Source organism: Cherax quadricarinatus, chromosome 55, assembly GCF_038502225.1.
Source record: "Cherax quadricarinatus isolate ZL_2023a chromosome 55, ASM3850222v1, whole genome shotgun sequence".
In the NCBI taxonomy this organism is placed as follows: Eukaryota; Metazoa; Arthropoda; class Malacostraca; order Decapoda; family Parastacidae; genus Cherax; species Cherax quadricarinatus.
Genome location: NC_091346.1, coordinates 6,766,535 through 6,779,177, shown reverse-complemented (window position 1 = coordinate 6,779,177; position 12,643 = coordinate 6,766,535). Strand labels below are relative to the sequence as shown.

The following is a 12,643-nucleotide window of genomic DNA, read 5'->3' as shown; positions in this document are numbered from 1 at the left end:
AGTCACTGGAGTCCTGTCTCGCAAAAAACTGTCCAGAGAGCTCTGTTTCTGGCGTCTCTTTAAAACTTCCCTAAAATGGGTCAAGACTCTGTCACTGTACAAGTTGCCAATATGGCTTGCAACATCCTTCTCTGGGTGATGTTTCTCCAAAAATCTTTCCATCCTACCCCACATTTCAAAAATCTCCTTAATTTCTGAAGAAGGCACCTTCCTCCATCTCTCTTCCTCCTCCTCTGCAGCAAGATTCTGAGCTGCAATCTGTTGCTCTTCCTGCTGAAGCTCTTGCAGCTCCTCAGTGGTTAGCTCTTCGTTGTGGTCCTCCATCAACTCTTCCACATCCTCCAAACTCACATCCAATCCCATGGAACTCCCCAGTGCCACAATGGATTTAACAACTGACATAGGCTCATCAGGGTCAGCCCCAAACCCTTCAAAATCCCTCTTGTGGACACAATCTGGCCACAATTTTCTCCAAGCAGAGTTCAAAGTCCTGGTAGTCTGAGGTCACATTCAAGCATCTTCCAAACATTGCTTTGGTGTAGAGTTTTTTAAAGTTTGCAATGACCTGCTGGTCCACAGGCTGGAGGAGAGGAGTGGTATTCGGGGGCAAGAACTTTACTGTCATGAACCCAAACTCCTTCAGAATTAGGTCATCCAAGTTTGGAGGATGAGCAGGTGCATTGTCCATTACTAGGAGGCACTTGAGATCCAATTTCTTTTCCAGGAGGTAATTCTTCACACTAGGGCCAAAGACTTCATTGAACCACTCGACAAAAATGTCCCTTGTGACCCATGCCTTACTATTAGATCTCCAAAACACACACAATTTACTCTTCATAACATTATTTTTCTTGAACACTCTGGGATTTCCAGAATGGTACACTAGTAACGGCTTCACTTTGAAATCCCCACTAGCATTAGCACAGAACATTAGCGTCAGCCTGTCTTTCATAGGCTTGTGTCCTGGCAGCGCCTTTTCTTCCTGAGTAATGTAGGTCCTCTTTGGCATTTTCTTCCAAAAGAGGCCTGTTTCGTCACAACTGAACACTTGTTCAGGTTTCAGTCCTTCACTGCTTATGTACTCCTGGAATTCATGCACATATTTTTCAGCCGCCTTGTGGTCCGAACTGGCAGCCTCACCATGCCTTACCACACTGTGTATGCCAGTACGCTTCTTAAATCTCTCAAACCAGCCTTTGCTGGCCTTAAATTCACTCGCATCATCACTAGTTGCAGGCAATTTCTTTACCAAATCATCATGCAACTGCCTAGCCTTTTCACAAATAAGTGACGTCATAAGAGTATCTCCTGCTAATTGTTTCTCATTTATCCACACCAATAATAACTTCTCAACCTCTTCGAGTACTGGTGATCTCATTTTTGTCAGCATATTTACCCCCTTTGCAACAACAGCATTCTTGATTTCCTTTTTCTTGGCTATGATGGAAGATATGGTTGCACGGGATTTGTTATACATCCTGGCCAGTTCATCCACACGTACGCCACTATCATATTGTTCAATGATGTTTTTCTTAAATTCAATCGTATTTCTCACCTTCTTTACCAAAGGCTTGGCACTAGGAGCTTTCTTTGGAGCCATGGTAGCTTATTTAGCACTTAAATAACTTGCAAGCACTAAAATAAATGGAATACATGTATTATGAAATATTTCGCTGGAGCACGTGAGGGGACCGTTGCTCACTGGTAAACAATGGCATACTGGCTGGGAAGGAAAGGCCGAGGCGGCTTGAGGCGGCTCAGAGCGTGAGTACACGTCCAGGACGAAGGACTATTAGCGAGTTACCGGACCATTTGCGAACCAATATTTTGACGAAAAAACAGGACTATTTCCGAAATGGACGACTTTCAGGCCGGACGATTATTGAGGGACCACTGTATTTATTTTATTAACACACTGGCCAACTCCCACCAAGGCAGGGTGGCCCGAAAAAGAAAAACTTTCACCATCATTCACTCCATCACTGTCTTGCCAGAAGGGTGCTTTACACTACAGTTTTTAAACTGCAACATTAACACCCCTCCTTCAGAGTGTAGACACTGTACTTCCCATCTCCAGGACTCAAGTCCGGCCTGCCGGTTTCCCTGAATCCCTTCATAAATGTTACTTTGCTCACACTCCAACAGCACGTCAAGTATTAAAAACCATTTGTCCCCATTCACTCCTATCAAACATGCTCATGCATGCCTGCGCTAAACCCACAAGGGTCATGAATAGCTACAGATAGAGTGAAGGCAAATGAAAGTAATAAATTTCTAGTTAAGTTACTGGCGTGTGACTAGACAAAACATAATTCTTCTGACCCCCCACCAATTGCTTGGTAAACAAATCTTATATTAATGTCAATTTTTATACTGTGGGTGTATCATGTTTATATGTTACGTACTGTGTTTATTATATAATTTTGAAAAAAAATATCATCGATGGATTAATAGAAATGTCTATATTAGCATAATACATGACATTTAATGCGCCCAAGAGATTACGTGTACAGTGGACCCCCAGTTATCAGCCGCTTCTGTTATCGGCCAACTCGGTGATCGGCTGTTTTTTTTGCGCCCGGTTATTGGCAGCTAATTCAGTGATCGGCCATTTGGGACGCATCTGTCCGCTGGCTGGGGCTGCTTGTGTGTCAGTTTGGCTGTGTCTCTTGGTGTGTGAGGAAGTTTCTGTTCATACATCCAAACATTTCGCTTGTTTTCCATTGTTTTTTGTGGTTTTTTTTGCAGTGCAACTGCGAAATAAGTAACCATACCTCCAAAGAAAGTTCCTAGTAAAGCTCCTGTGGTAAAGAAAGTGAGACACACCATGGAATTTAAGCGTGAAGTGTAGCAGGCATGCAGGGAGTGTAACAGGCATGCAGGGAATGTAACAGGCATGCAGGGAATGTAACAGGCATGCAAGGAGTGTAACAGGCATGCAGGGAGTGTAACAGGCATGCAGGGAGTGTAGCAGACATGTACGAAGTGTAGCACTCATGCAGGAAGTGTAGCAGGCATGCAGGAAGAGTAGTAGGCAGGCAGGGAATGTAACAGGCATGCAGGGAGTGCAGCAGGCATGCAATGAGTGTAACAGGCATACAGAGTGTGTAGCAGACATGCAGGAAGTGTAACAGGCATGCAGGAAGTGTAACAAACATGCAAGGAGTGTAGCAGGCATGCAGGGAGTGTAGCAGACATGCAGGAAGTGTAGTAGGCATGAAGTAAGTGCAGCAGGCATGCAGGAAGTGTAGCAGGTATGTACGAAGTGTAGCACTCATGCAGGAAGTGTAGCAGGCATGCAGGAAGTGTAGTAGGCAGGCAGGGAATGTAACAGACATGCAGGGAGTGTAGCAGGCATGCAGTGAGTGTAACAGTCATTCAGAGAGTGTAGCAGACATGCAGGAAGTGTAACAGACATGCAAGGAGTGTAACAGGCATGCAGGGAGTGTAACAAGCATGCAGGGAGTGTAGCAGGCATGCTGGGAGTGTAGCAGACATGCAGGAAGTGTAGCATTCATGCAGGAAGTGTAGCAGGCATGCAGGAAGTGTAGCAGGCATTCCAAAAGCCAGCATTAGTCTTCAATAAAGGTATGAAATGCTGCTTTGTTAAAAAATTATTTTTTGGTGAATACAGTGGAACCTCTACTTGCAAGTTTAATCCATTCCATGACCTTGCTCGCAACTGGATTTGCTTGTTTGCAGAGTCAATTTTCCTCATTTAAATTAACTGAAATGCAATTAATCTGTTCCAGTGGAATTCTGTACTTCAATAATTTCGCCAATATCAACTCTACGGCTTATTTATCTATCTCACTTCATCTAATATGGCATAACAAACAATATAAACAACATATAAACATGATATATACTCTAGAATGAATAAAATACAGTGGTCCCCCGCTTTTCGTAGTTCCCGGCAATTGTAAATTTCGCCAATCATAGGGGTATTTTCGTATCAACATGGACTCGCTTTTCATAGGTTGACTCGCGAGTCGTAGTTCGTCCAGGACGCGTACCCATGGCATGAGCCGGGGCGGCAGCCAGTCTGGCATTGTTTACCAGTGAGCGAAGGTCCCCTCACGTGCTCCAGCGAAATATTTCATAATATTCCATTTATTTTAGTGCTTGCAAGTACTAAATAAGCTACCATGGCTCCAAAGAAAGCTCCTAGTGCCAAGCCTGTGGTAAAGAAGGTGAGAAATACGATTGAATTTAAGGAAACCATCATTGAACAATATGAAAGTGGTACAAGTGTGGCCGAACTGTCCAGGATGTATAAGAAACCCTACACAACCTTATGTTCCATAGTGGCCAAGAAAAAGGAAATCAAGGATGCTGTTGTTGCAAAGAGGGTAACTATGCTGACAAAAATGAGATCACCAGTACTCGAAGAGGTTGAGAAGTTATTACTGGTGTGGATAAATGAGAAACAATTAGCAGGAGATACTCTTATGACTTCGATTATTTGTGAAAAGGCTAGGCAGGTGCATGAAGATTTGGTAAAGAAATTGCCAGCAAATAGTGGTGATGTGGGTGAATTTAAGGCCAGCAAAGGCTGGTTTGAGAGATTTAAGAACCATACTGGCATATACAGTGTGGTAAGGCATGGTGAGGCTGCCAGTTCGGATGAAAAATATGTGCATGAATTCCAGGAGTACATAGAGGCTGAAGGACTGAAACCTGAACAAGTGTTCAATTGTGATGAAAGAGGCCTCTTTTGGAAGAAAATGCCAAAGAGGACCTTCATTACACAAGAGGAAAAGGCAATGCTAGGACACAAGCCTATGAAAGACAGGCTGACGCTAATGTTCTGTGCTAATGCTAGTGGGGATTTCAAAGTGAAGCCATTACTAGTGTACCATTCTGAAAATCCCAGAGTGTTCAGGAAAAACAATGTTATGAAGAGTAAATTGTGTGTGTTTTGGAAATCTAATAGTAAGGCATGGGTCACGAGGGAAATTTTCGTCGAGTGGTTCAATGAAGTGTTTGGCCCTAGTGTGAAGGAGTACCTCCTGGAAAAGAAATTGGATCTCAAGTGCCTGTTAGTAATGGACAATCCACCTGCTCATCCTCCAAACTTGGATGACCTAATTTTCGAGGAGTTTGGGTTCATCACAGTAAAGTTCTTGCCCCCGAATACCACTCCTCTCCTCCAGTCCATGGACCAGCAGGTCATTGCAAACTTTAAAAAACTCTACACCAAAGCAATGTTTCACAGGTGCTTGACTGTGACCACAGACACTCACTTGACCCTAAGGGAATTTTGGAGAGAACACTTCAGCATCCTCCACTGCATAACCCTTATAGGTATGGCTTGGGAGGGAATGACTACCAGGACTTTGAACTCTGCCTGGAGAAAATTGTGGCCAGATTGTGTCGACAAGAGGGATTTTGAAGGGTTTGGGACTGACCGTAATGAGCCTATGTCTGTTGTAAAATCAATTGTGGCACTGGGGAGTTCCATGGGGTTGGATGTGAGTTTGGAGGATGTGGAAGAATTGGTGGAAGACCACAATGAAGAGCTCACCACTGAGGAGCTGCAAGAGCTTCAGCAGGAAGAGCAACACATCGCAGCTCAGAATCTTGCTGCAGAGGAGGAGGAAGAGAGATGTAAGAAGGTGCCTTCTTCAGAAATTAAAGAGATTTTTACTATGTGGGGGCAAGATGGAAAGCTTTATGGAGAAACATCACCCTAACAAGGTTGTTGCAAGCCAGGTTAGCAACATGTACAGTGACAAAGTCTTGGGCCATTTTAGGGAAGTGTTAAAGAGACGCCAGAAACAGAGCTCTCTCCACAGTTATTTTGCGAGACAGGACTCCAGTGACTCTCAAGGTGGTCCTAGTGGCATTAAGAAACAGAGAAGACAAGCAACCCCAGAAAAGCAATTGGTACCTGAGGTGTTGCTGGAAGGGGAATCCCCTTCCAAACTATAAACAATCCACTCTCTCTCCTCCTCCAGTCTCCCATACACTAAGAAGAATCTCCAATAAAGGTAAGTGTTATGCTGTTAATGTTTCATTCATCATTTCCCATTGTATTGTTTATGTACTACATGTATATTTCATGTATAAATTTTTTTTGTTTTAATACTTCTGGGTGTCAGGAACGGATTAATTGTATTTACATTATTTCTTATGGGGAAAATTGATTCGTAAATCGTAAATTTCGTTTATAGTAACGGCTCCAGGAACGGATTAATTATGAAAAAAGAGGGACCACTGTATGTCATTATGTAACAGGTGGAGGCGGCCACAACTGCTCCCTCTTTTTTGTGGTAAACACTGCCATCTAGTGATGGCCTTTTGAAGCCATCTATTATAATTGTTATATGTAGTACATTATTATTATGTATTATTATTATAAATACAGTGGACCCTCGGTTTACGATCAGCTCCCAATGCGACCAATTATGTAAGTGTATTTATGTAAGTGCGTTTGTATGTGTATGTTTGGGGGTCTGAAATGGACTAATCTACTTCACAATATTCCTTATGGGAACAAATTCGGTCAGTACTGGCACCTGAACATACTTCTGGAATGAAATAATATCGTACACCGGGGGTCCACTGTATTATATTATTATTATTATTATTGTATTATATTATTATTATTATTATTATTGTATTATATTATTATACTATTATTATATGCATTATTATTATACATATTATTATTATTATTATATAAATAATTTATAATTTTTATTCACACAAAAAATATAAGATTTACTGTTATTCCTTATTGCAATAATTGTATAAATAATGTCAACCCATTCATGACTGCATACTGAAACAGCCAAGCAATGGACCATTTCTCCTAGGTTGAGCTCTATTTCAAGGTACTTTTCGTCGTGAAAGCAATTAAAATCATATCTATTTCTGTAATGTATCTTCCATTCTATCAAATGAGACCAAAAAAACGAGAATACATTGCCCAAGTTTCAATAAGACAGTCTAACAAACAAATGGGATACAATTCCCGAGATCAAGAGCAAGAGCCCCTTACCAGTGTCAAGGAGCCTGCCCTGAGGTCTGCTTGCTTGTGAAAATTTTGCTCGCATATGGAAGCAAAAAATTGACCCATCGACTGCTCGTATTTGGAAAAACTTGCACGTGGTCATGCTCGCAAGTAGAGGTTCCACTGTATTTTTGTCTGGAACGGATTAATTGTAATTACATTAATTCTTATGGGAAATATTATTTCAGTTTTCGGCCATTTTGATTGTAGGCCGAGCTTCTGGAACGGATTACGGCCGATAACCAAGGGTCCACTGTATTATTATTAATATGGCATCAAGAGAAGAGACACTCTTGGTGATTTTAATGTGCACCTGCATGCCAGCACAGTGTGTAAGTATATTTAGGTACAGGTACACATAAGTATAATTATCAGGGTACGTACATATAAAATATCTCCATGGGGAAGTGGAACAGAATTCTTCCTCCATAAGCCATGCGTGTCATAAGAGTCGACTAAAATGTTGGAAGCAAGGGGCTAGTAACCCCTTCTCCTGTATATATTATTAAATGTAAAAGGAGAAACTATGGTTTTTCTTTTTGGGTCACCCCACCTCGGTGGGATACAGCCAGTGCATTGAAGGAAGAACATGTAAAATACAGTGGAACCTCTACTTGCGAGCATGTCCACGTGCGAGTTTTTCCAAATACGAGCAATTGATGGGTCAATTTTTTGCTTCCATACGCGAGCAAAATTTCCACAAGTGAGCAGACCTCAAGGCAGGTTCCTTGACACTGGTGAGGGGCTCTTGCTCTTGATCTCGGGAATTGTATCTCAGTTGTTTGTTGGACTATCTTATTGAAACTTGGGCAATGTATTATGGAAAGATGCTTCTTAACGTACACCAAAAATGAAAGAACTCCAAGCATAAATAATGGAGTTCACTTCTCAGCAATTAGCCACCCCTAAGTGGTAATTTTGAATGGTTTTTATGGTTGTATTCTCGATTTTTTGGTCTCATTTGATAGAATGGAAGATATATTACAGAAATATATATGATTTTGATTGCTTTCATGACGAAAAGTACCTTGAAATAGAGCTCAACCTAGGAGAAATGGTCCATTGCTTGGCTGTTTCAGTGTAAACAAATGACGTCACAGTATATCTTATATTTTTTGTGTGAATAAAAATTACAAATTATTTATATAATAATAATAATAATAATAATAATAATAATAATAATAATAATAATAATAATGAAAGAAATCTAAGCATAAATAATGGAGTTCACTTCTCAGCAATTAGCCACCCCTTAGCAGTAATTTCAAAAGGTTTTTATGGTTGTATTCTTGTTTTTTTGGTCTCATTTGATAGAATGGAAGATACATTACAGAAATAGATATGATTTTGATTGCTTTCATGATGAAAAGTGCCTTGAAATTGAGCTCAACCTAGGAGAAATGATCCATTGCTTGGCAGTTTCATTCCAATATGCAGTCGTGGACCAGGTGTTTACAGTGAAACATATAAGTGAACAGTATTTAGATAAGGCTAAAGAGGTCTTTGTGGCATTTATGGATTTGGAAAAGGCGTATGACAGGGTGGATAGGGGGGCAATGTGGCAGATGTTGCAAGTGTATGGTGTAGGAGGTAGGTTACTGAAAGAAGTGAAGAGTTTTTACGAGGATAGTGAGGCTCAAGTTAGAGTATGTAGGAAAGAGGGAAATTTTTTCCCAGTAAAAGTAGGCCTTAGACAAGGATGTGTGATGTCACCGTGGTTGTTTAATATATTTATAGATGGGGTTGTAAGAGAAGTAAATGCGAGGGTCTTGGCAAGAGGCGTGGAGTTAAAAGATAAAGAATCACACACAAAGTGGGAGTTGTCACAGCTGCTCTTTGCTGATGACACTGTGCTCTTGGGAGATTCTGAAGAGAAGCTGCAGAGATTGGTGGATGAATTTGGTAGGGTGTGCAAAAGAAGAAAATTAAAGGTGAATACAGGAAAGAGTAAGGTTATGAGGATAACAAAAAGATTAGATGATGAAAGATTGAATATCAGATTGGAGGGAGAGAGTATGGAGGAGGTGAACGTATTCAGATATTTGGGAGTGGACGTGTCAGCGGATGGGTCTATGAAAGATGAGGTGAATCATAGAATTGATGAGGGAAAAAGAGTGAGTGGTGCACTTAGGAGTCTGTGGAGACAAAGAACTTTGTCCTTGGAGGCAAAGAGGGGAATGTATGAGAGTATAGTTTTACCAACGCTCTTATATGGGTGTGAAGCGTGGGTGATGAATGTTGCAGCGAGGAGAAGGCTGGAGGCAGTTGAGATGTCATGTCTGAGGGCAATGTGTGGTGTGAATATAATGCAGAGAATTCGTAGTTTGGAAGTTAGGAGGAGGTGCGGGATTACCAAAACTGTTGTCCAGAGGGCTGAGGAAGGGTTGTTGAGGTGGTTCGGACATGTAGAGAGAATGGAGTGAAACAGAATGACTTCAAGAGTGTATCAGTCTGTAGTGGAAGGAAGGCGGGGTAGGGGTCGGCCTAGGAAGGGTTGGAGGGAGGGGGTAAAGGAGGTTTTGTGTGCGAGGGGCTTGGACTTCCAGCAGGCATGCGTGAGCGTGTTTGATAGGAGTGAATGGAGACAAATGGTTTTTAATACTTGACGTGCTGTTGGAGTGTGAGCAAAGTAACATTTATGAAGGGATTCAGGGAAACCGGCAGGCCGGACTTGAGTCCTGGAGATGGGAAGTACAGTGCCTGCACTCTGAAGGAGGGGTGTTAATGTTGCAGTTTAAAAACTGTAGTGTAAAGCACCCTTCTGGCAAGACAGTGATGGAGTGAATGATGGTGAAAGTTTTTCTTTTTCGGGCCACCCTGCCTTGGTGGGAATCGGCCAGTGTGATAATAAAAAAAAAAAAAAATGCAGTCGTGAATGGGTTGACATATTTATACAATTACCACTACATGAATGACATATTTTAAACATGCAAGATTTCAGGTACGTCTTGCTACTTCTACTGACACTTAGGTCACACTACACATACATGTACAAACATATATGTACACACCCATCTGGGTTTTCTTCTATTTTCTTTCTAGTTCTTGTTTATTTCCTCTTATCTCCATGGGGAAGTGGAACAGAATCCTTCCTCCGTAAGCTATGCGTGTTGTAAGAGGCGACTAAAATGCCGGGAGCAAGGGGCTAGTAACCCCTTCTCCTGTATATATTACTAAATGTAAAAGGAGAAACTTTCATTTTTCCTTTTGGGCCACCCCACCTCGGTGGGATACGGCCGGTCTGTTGAAAGACAAGAAGAAAGAATGACATATTTTATTCATTCTAGAGTATATATCATGTTTCTATGTTATTCATATTGTTTGTTATGTCATACTATATGAACTGTGATAGATAAATAAGCAGTATAGATGATATTAGTGAAATTATTCATGAAGTATTTTGCCCAGTCTCCAGACAAACTCTCGTCCACTGCCAACACCACCCATACCACTACATGAATGACATATTTTATTCATTTTAGAGTATATATCAGGTTTCTATGTTATTTATATTGTTTATTATGTCATATTAGATGAAGTACTAGCTAGTAGGTTGGTAGACAGCAACTGCCCAGGGAGGTACTACCGTCCTGCCAAGCGAGTTTAAAACTGAAGCCTGTAATTGTTTTACACGATGGTAGGATTGCTGGTGTCTTTTTTTTTTCTGTCTCATACACATGCAAGATTTCAGGTACGTCTTGCTACTTCTACTTACACTTAGGTCACACTACACATACATGTACAAGCATATATATACACACCCCTTTGGGTTTTCTTCTATTTTCTTTCTAGTTCTTGTTCTTGTTTATTTCCTCTTACCTCCATGGGGAAGTGGAACAGAATTCTTCCTCCGTAAGCCATGCATGTTGTAAGAGGCGACTAAAATGCCGGGAGCAAGGGGCTAGTAACCCCTTCTCCTGTATATATTACTAAATGTAAAAGGAGAAACTTTCGTTTTTCCTTTTGGGCCACCCCGCCTCGGTGGGATACAGCCAGTGTGCTGAAGAAGAAAAAGAAGATTAGATGAAGTGAGATAGATAAATAAGTCATAGAGTTGATATTAGAGAAATTATTGAAGTACAGAATTCTACTGGAACGGATTAATTGCATTTCAATTAATTTAAATGAGGAAAATTGACTCTGCAAACGAGCAAATCCAGTTGTGAGCAAGGTCATGGAACGAATTAAACTTGCAAGCAGAGGTTCCACTGTATACAACAACTTTAAAACACTTGAAATTTTGGAAAGTTTCCAGACATAATAGAGATATGTGCTCACGGAGAATGTAAACAAACCAGGTGGGGTGCGCCATATTTGAAAGATCGCTTGCCATACAGCAAATTTTGGTCATAATTTGAAATTGCCATATTAACGCAACTCCATAAAGCGAAATGCTGAATACTGTATTTCTGCAAAACTATATCCTTGCTAGTTTTTGCAATCTTAAGTCCTCATTCTATCCATCACCAAGTTTTTGCTTCAATTTCAAAGTGCTTTCTACCTCACCCAATTCCTGCACATTCATCTCTTGAGTTCCTCCCTTACCCTAGCAAATCCTACTCCTCCCTGTTCAAGGTACAAAATCATCACTCCACTTTCATCATCCACATTTAACTACTCCTGAAAATAGTCCCATCTTCCTAATACTGTATTTCTATTACCTCATGTAACATCTCTTAACTGGCACATTTGTTTGCTTACCAGGATCTTTCAGCAACATTGTAAATCTGAAAAAAAAAACTGCCTTACCATTTTCTTTTCTTGCCTCCCTCTCAAACACAAGGATGGCCTCCCCAATAAAGAGAATTTTTTCGGCAACAGCGAGAGGTATGTGGCTGGGCAGCATCTCCAGCCTTAACTTGCATTCTGGATTCATTTTAGGACACTCTAACCCTTCAAGGCTCTGTTGATATAAAAAGAAGCATACATTATTTGTAGAAAAAAAAAATAAATAAAGAACATTTCCATACAACTTTGTCCTGCATCATAATAAATATACCCCATAATAAAAAAAGGACTGCAGACAACCTTGCTTTTTTTAATTAAAGTTGAGGACTAAACCAAGGACCCATTTTTTCTATCTTAAGCAATAATTCTAATGTGCGTGATTACCTATTTAGATTGCCCATTTAATGATAGAGTGAATGATGATGAATGTTTTTCTTTTTTGGGCCACCCTGCCTTGGTGGGAAATGGCCAATGTGTTAATAAAAAAAAAACAATACAAGTACATCTAGGATTTAGGTTTCCTACCTTTTTTTTAATCATATATATTTTAAAAGTCTTATTCATTTTCATTATATATTTTCATACAGAAAAATTGGATATCAAATTGGGGAGGAGTAGTACGGAAGAAGTGAATGCTTTCAGATATCTGGGAGTTGATGTGTCAGCAGATGGATTTATGAAGGATGAGGTTAATCATAGAATTGATGAAGGAAAAAAGGCAAGTGGTGCATTGAGGTATATGTGGAGACAAAAAATGTTATCTATGGTGGCAAAGAAGGGAATGTATGAAAGTATAGTAGTACCAACACTCTTATATGGGTGTGAAGCTTGGGTTGTAAATGCTGCAGCGAGGAGGCAGTTGGAGGCAGTGGAGATGTCCTGTCTAAGGGCAATGTG

At 40.7% G+C, this 12,643-nt stretch overlaps 1 protein-coding gene across 1 annotated transcript in view; it reads right to left on the bottom strand.

Annotated features, from left to right (window-relative positions):
• The window catches only part of Grip75 (gamma-tubulin complex component 4), a 140,495-nt gene that overhangs the window by 72,833 nt on the left and 55,019 nt on the right, over positions 1-12,643 (bottom strand). Inside the window, exon 6 of the mRNA XM_053791485.2 lies at positions 11,768-11,921. Within this exon, the coding sequence (XP_053647460.1) occupies positions 11,768-11,921 (154 nt within the window). The remainder of the gene's footprint in view (positions 1-11,767; positions 11,922-12,643) is intronic.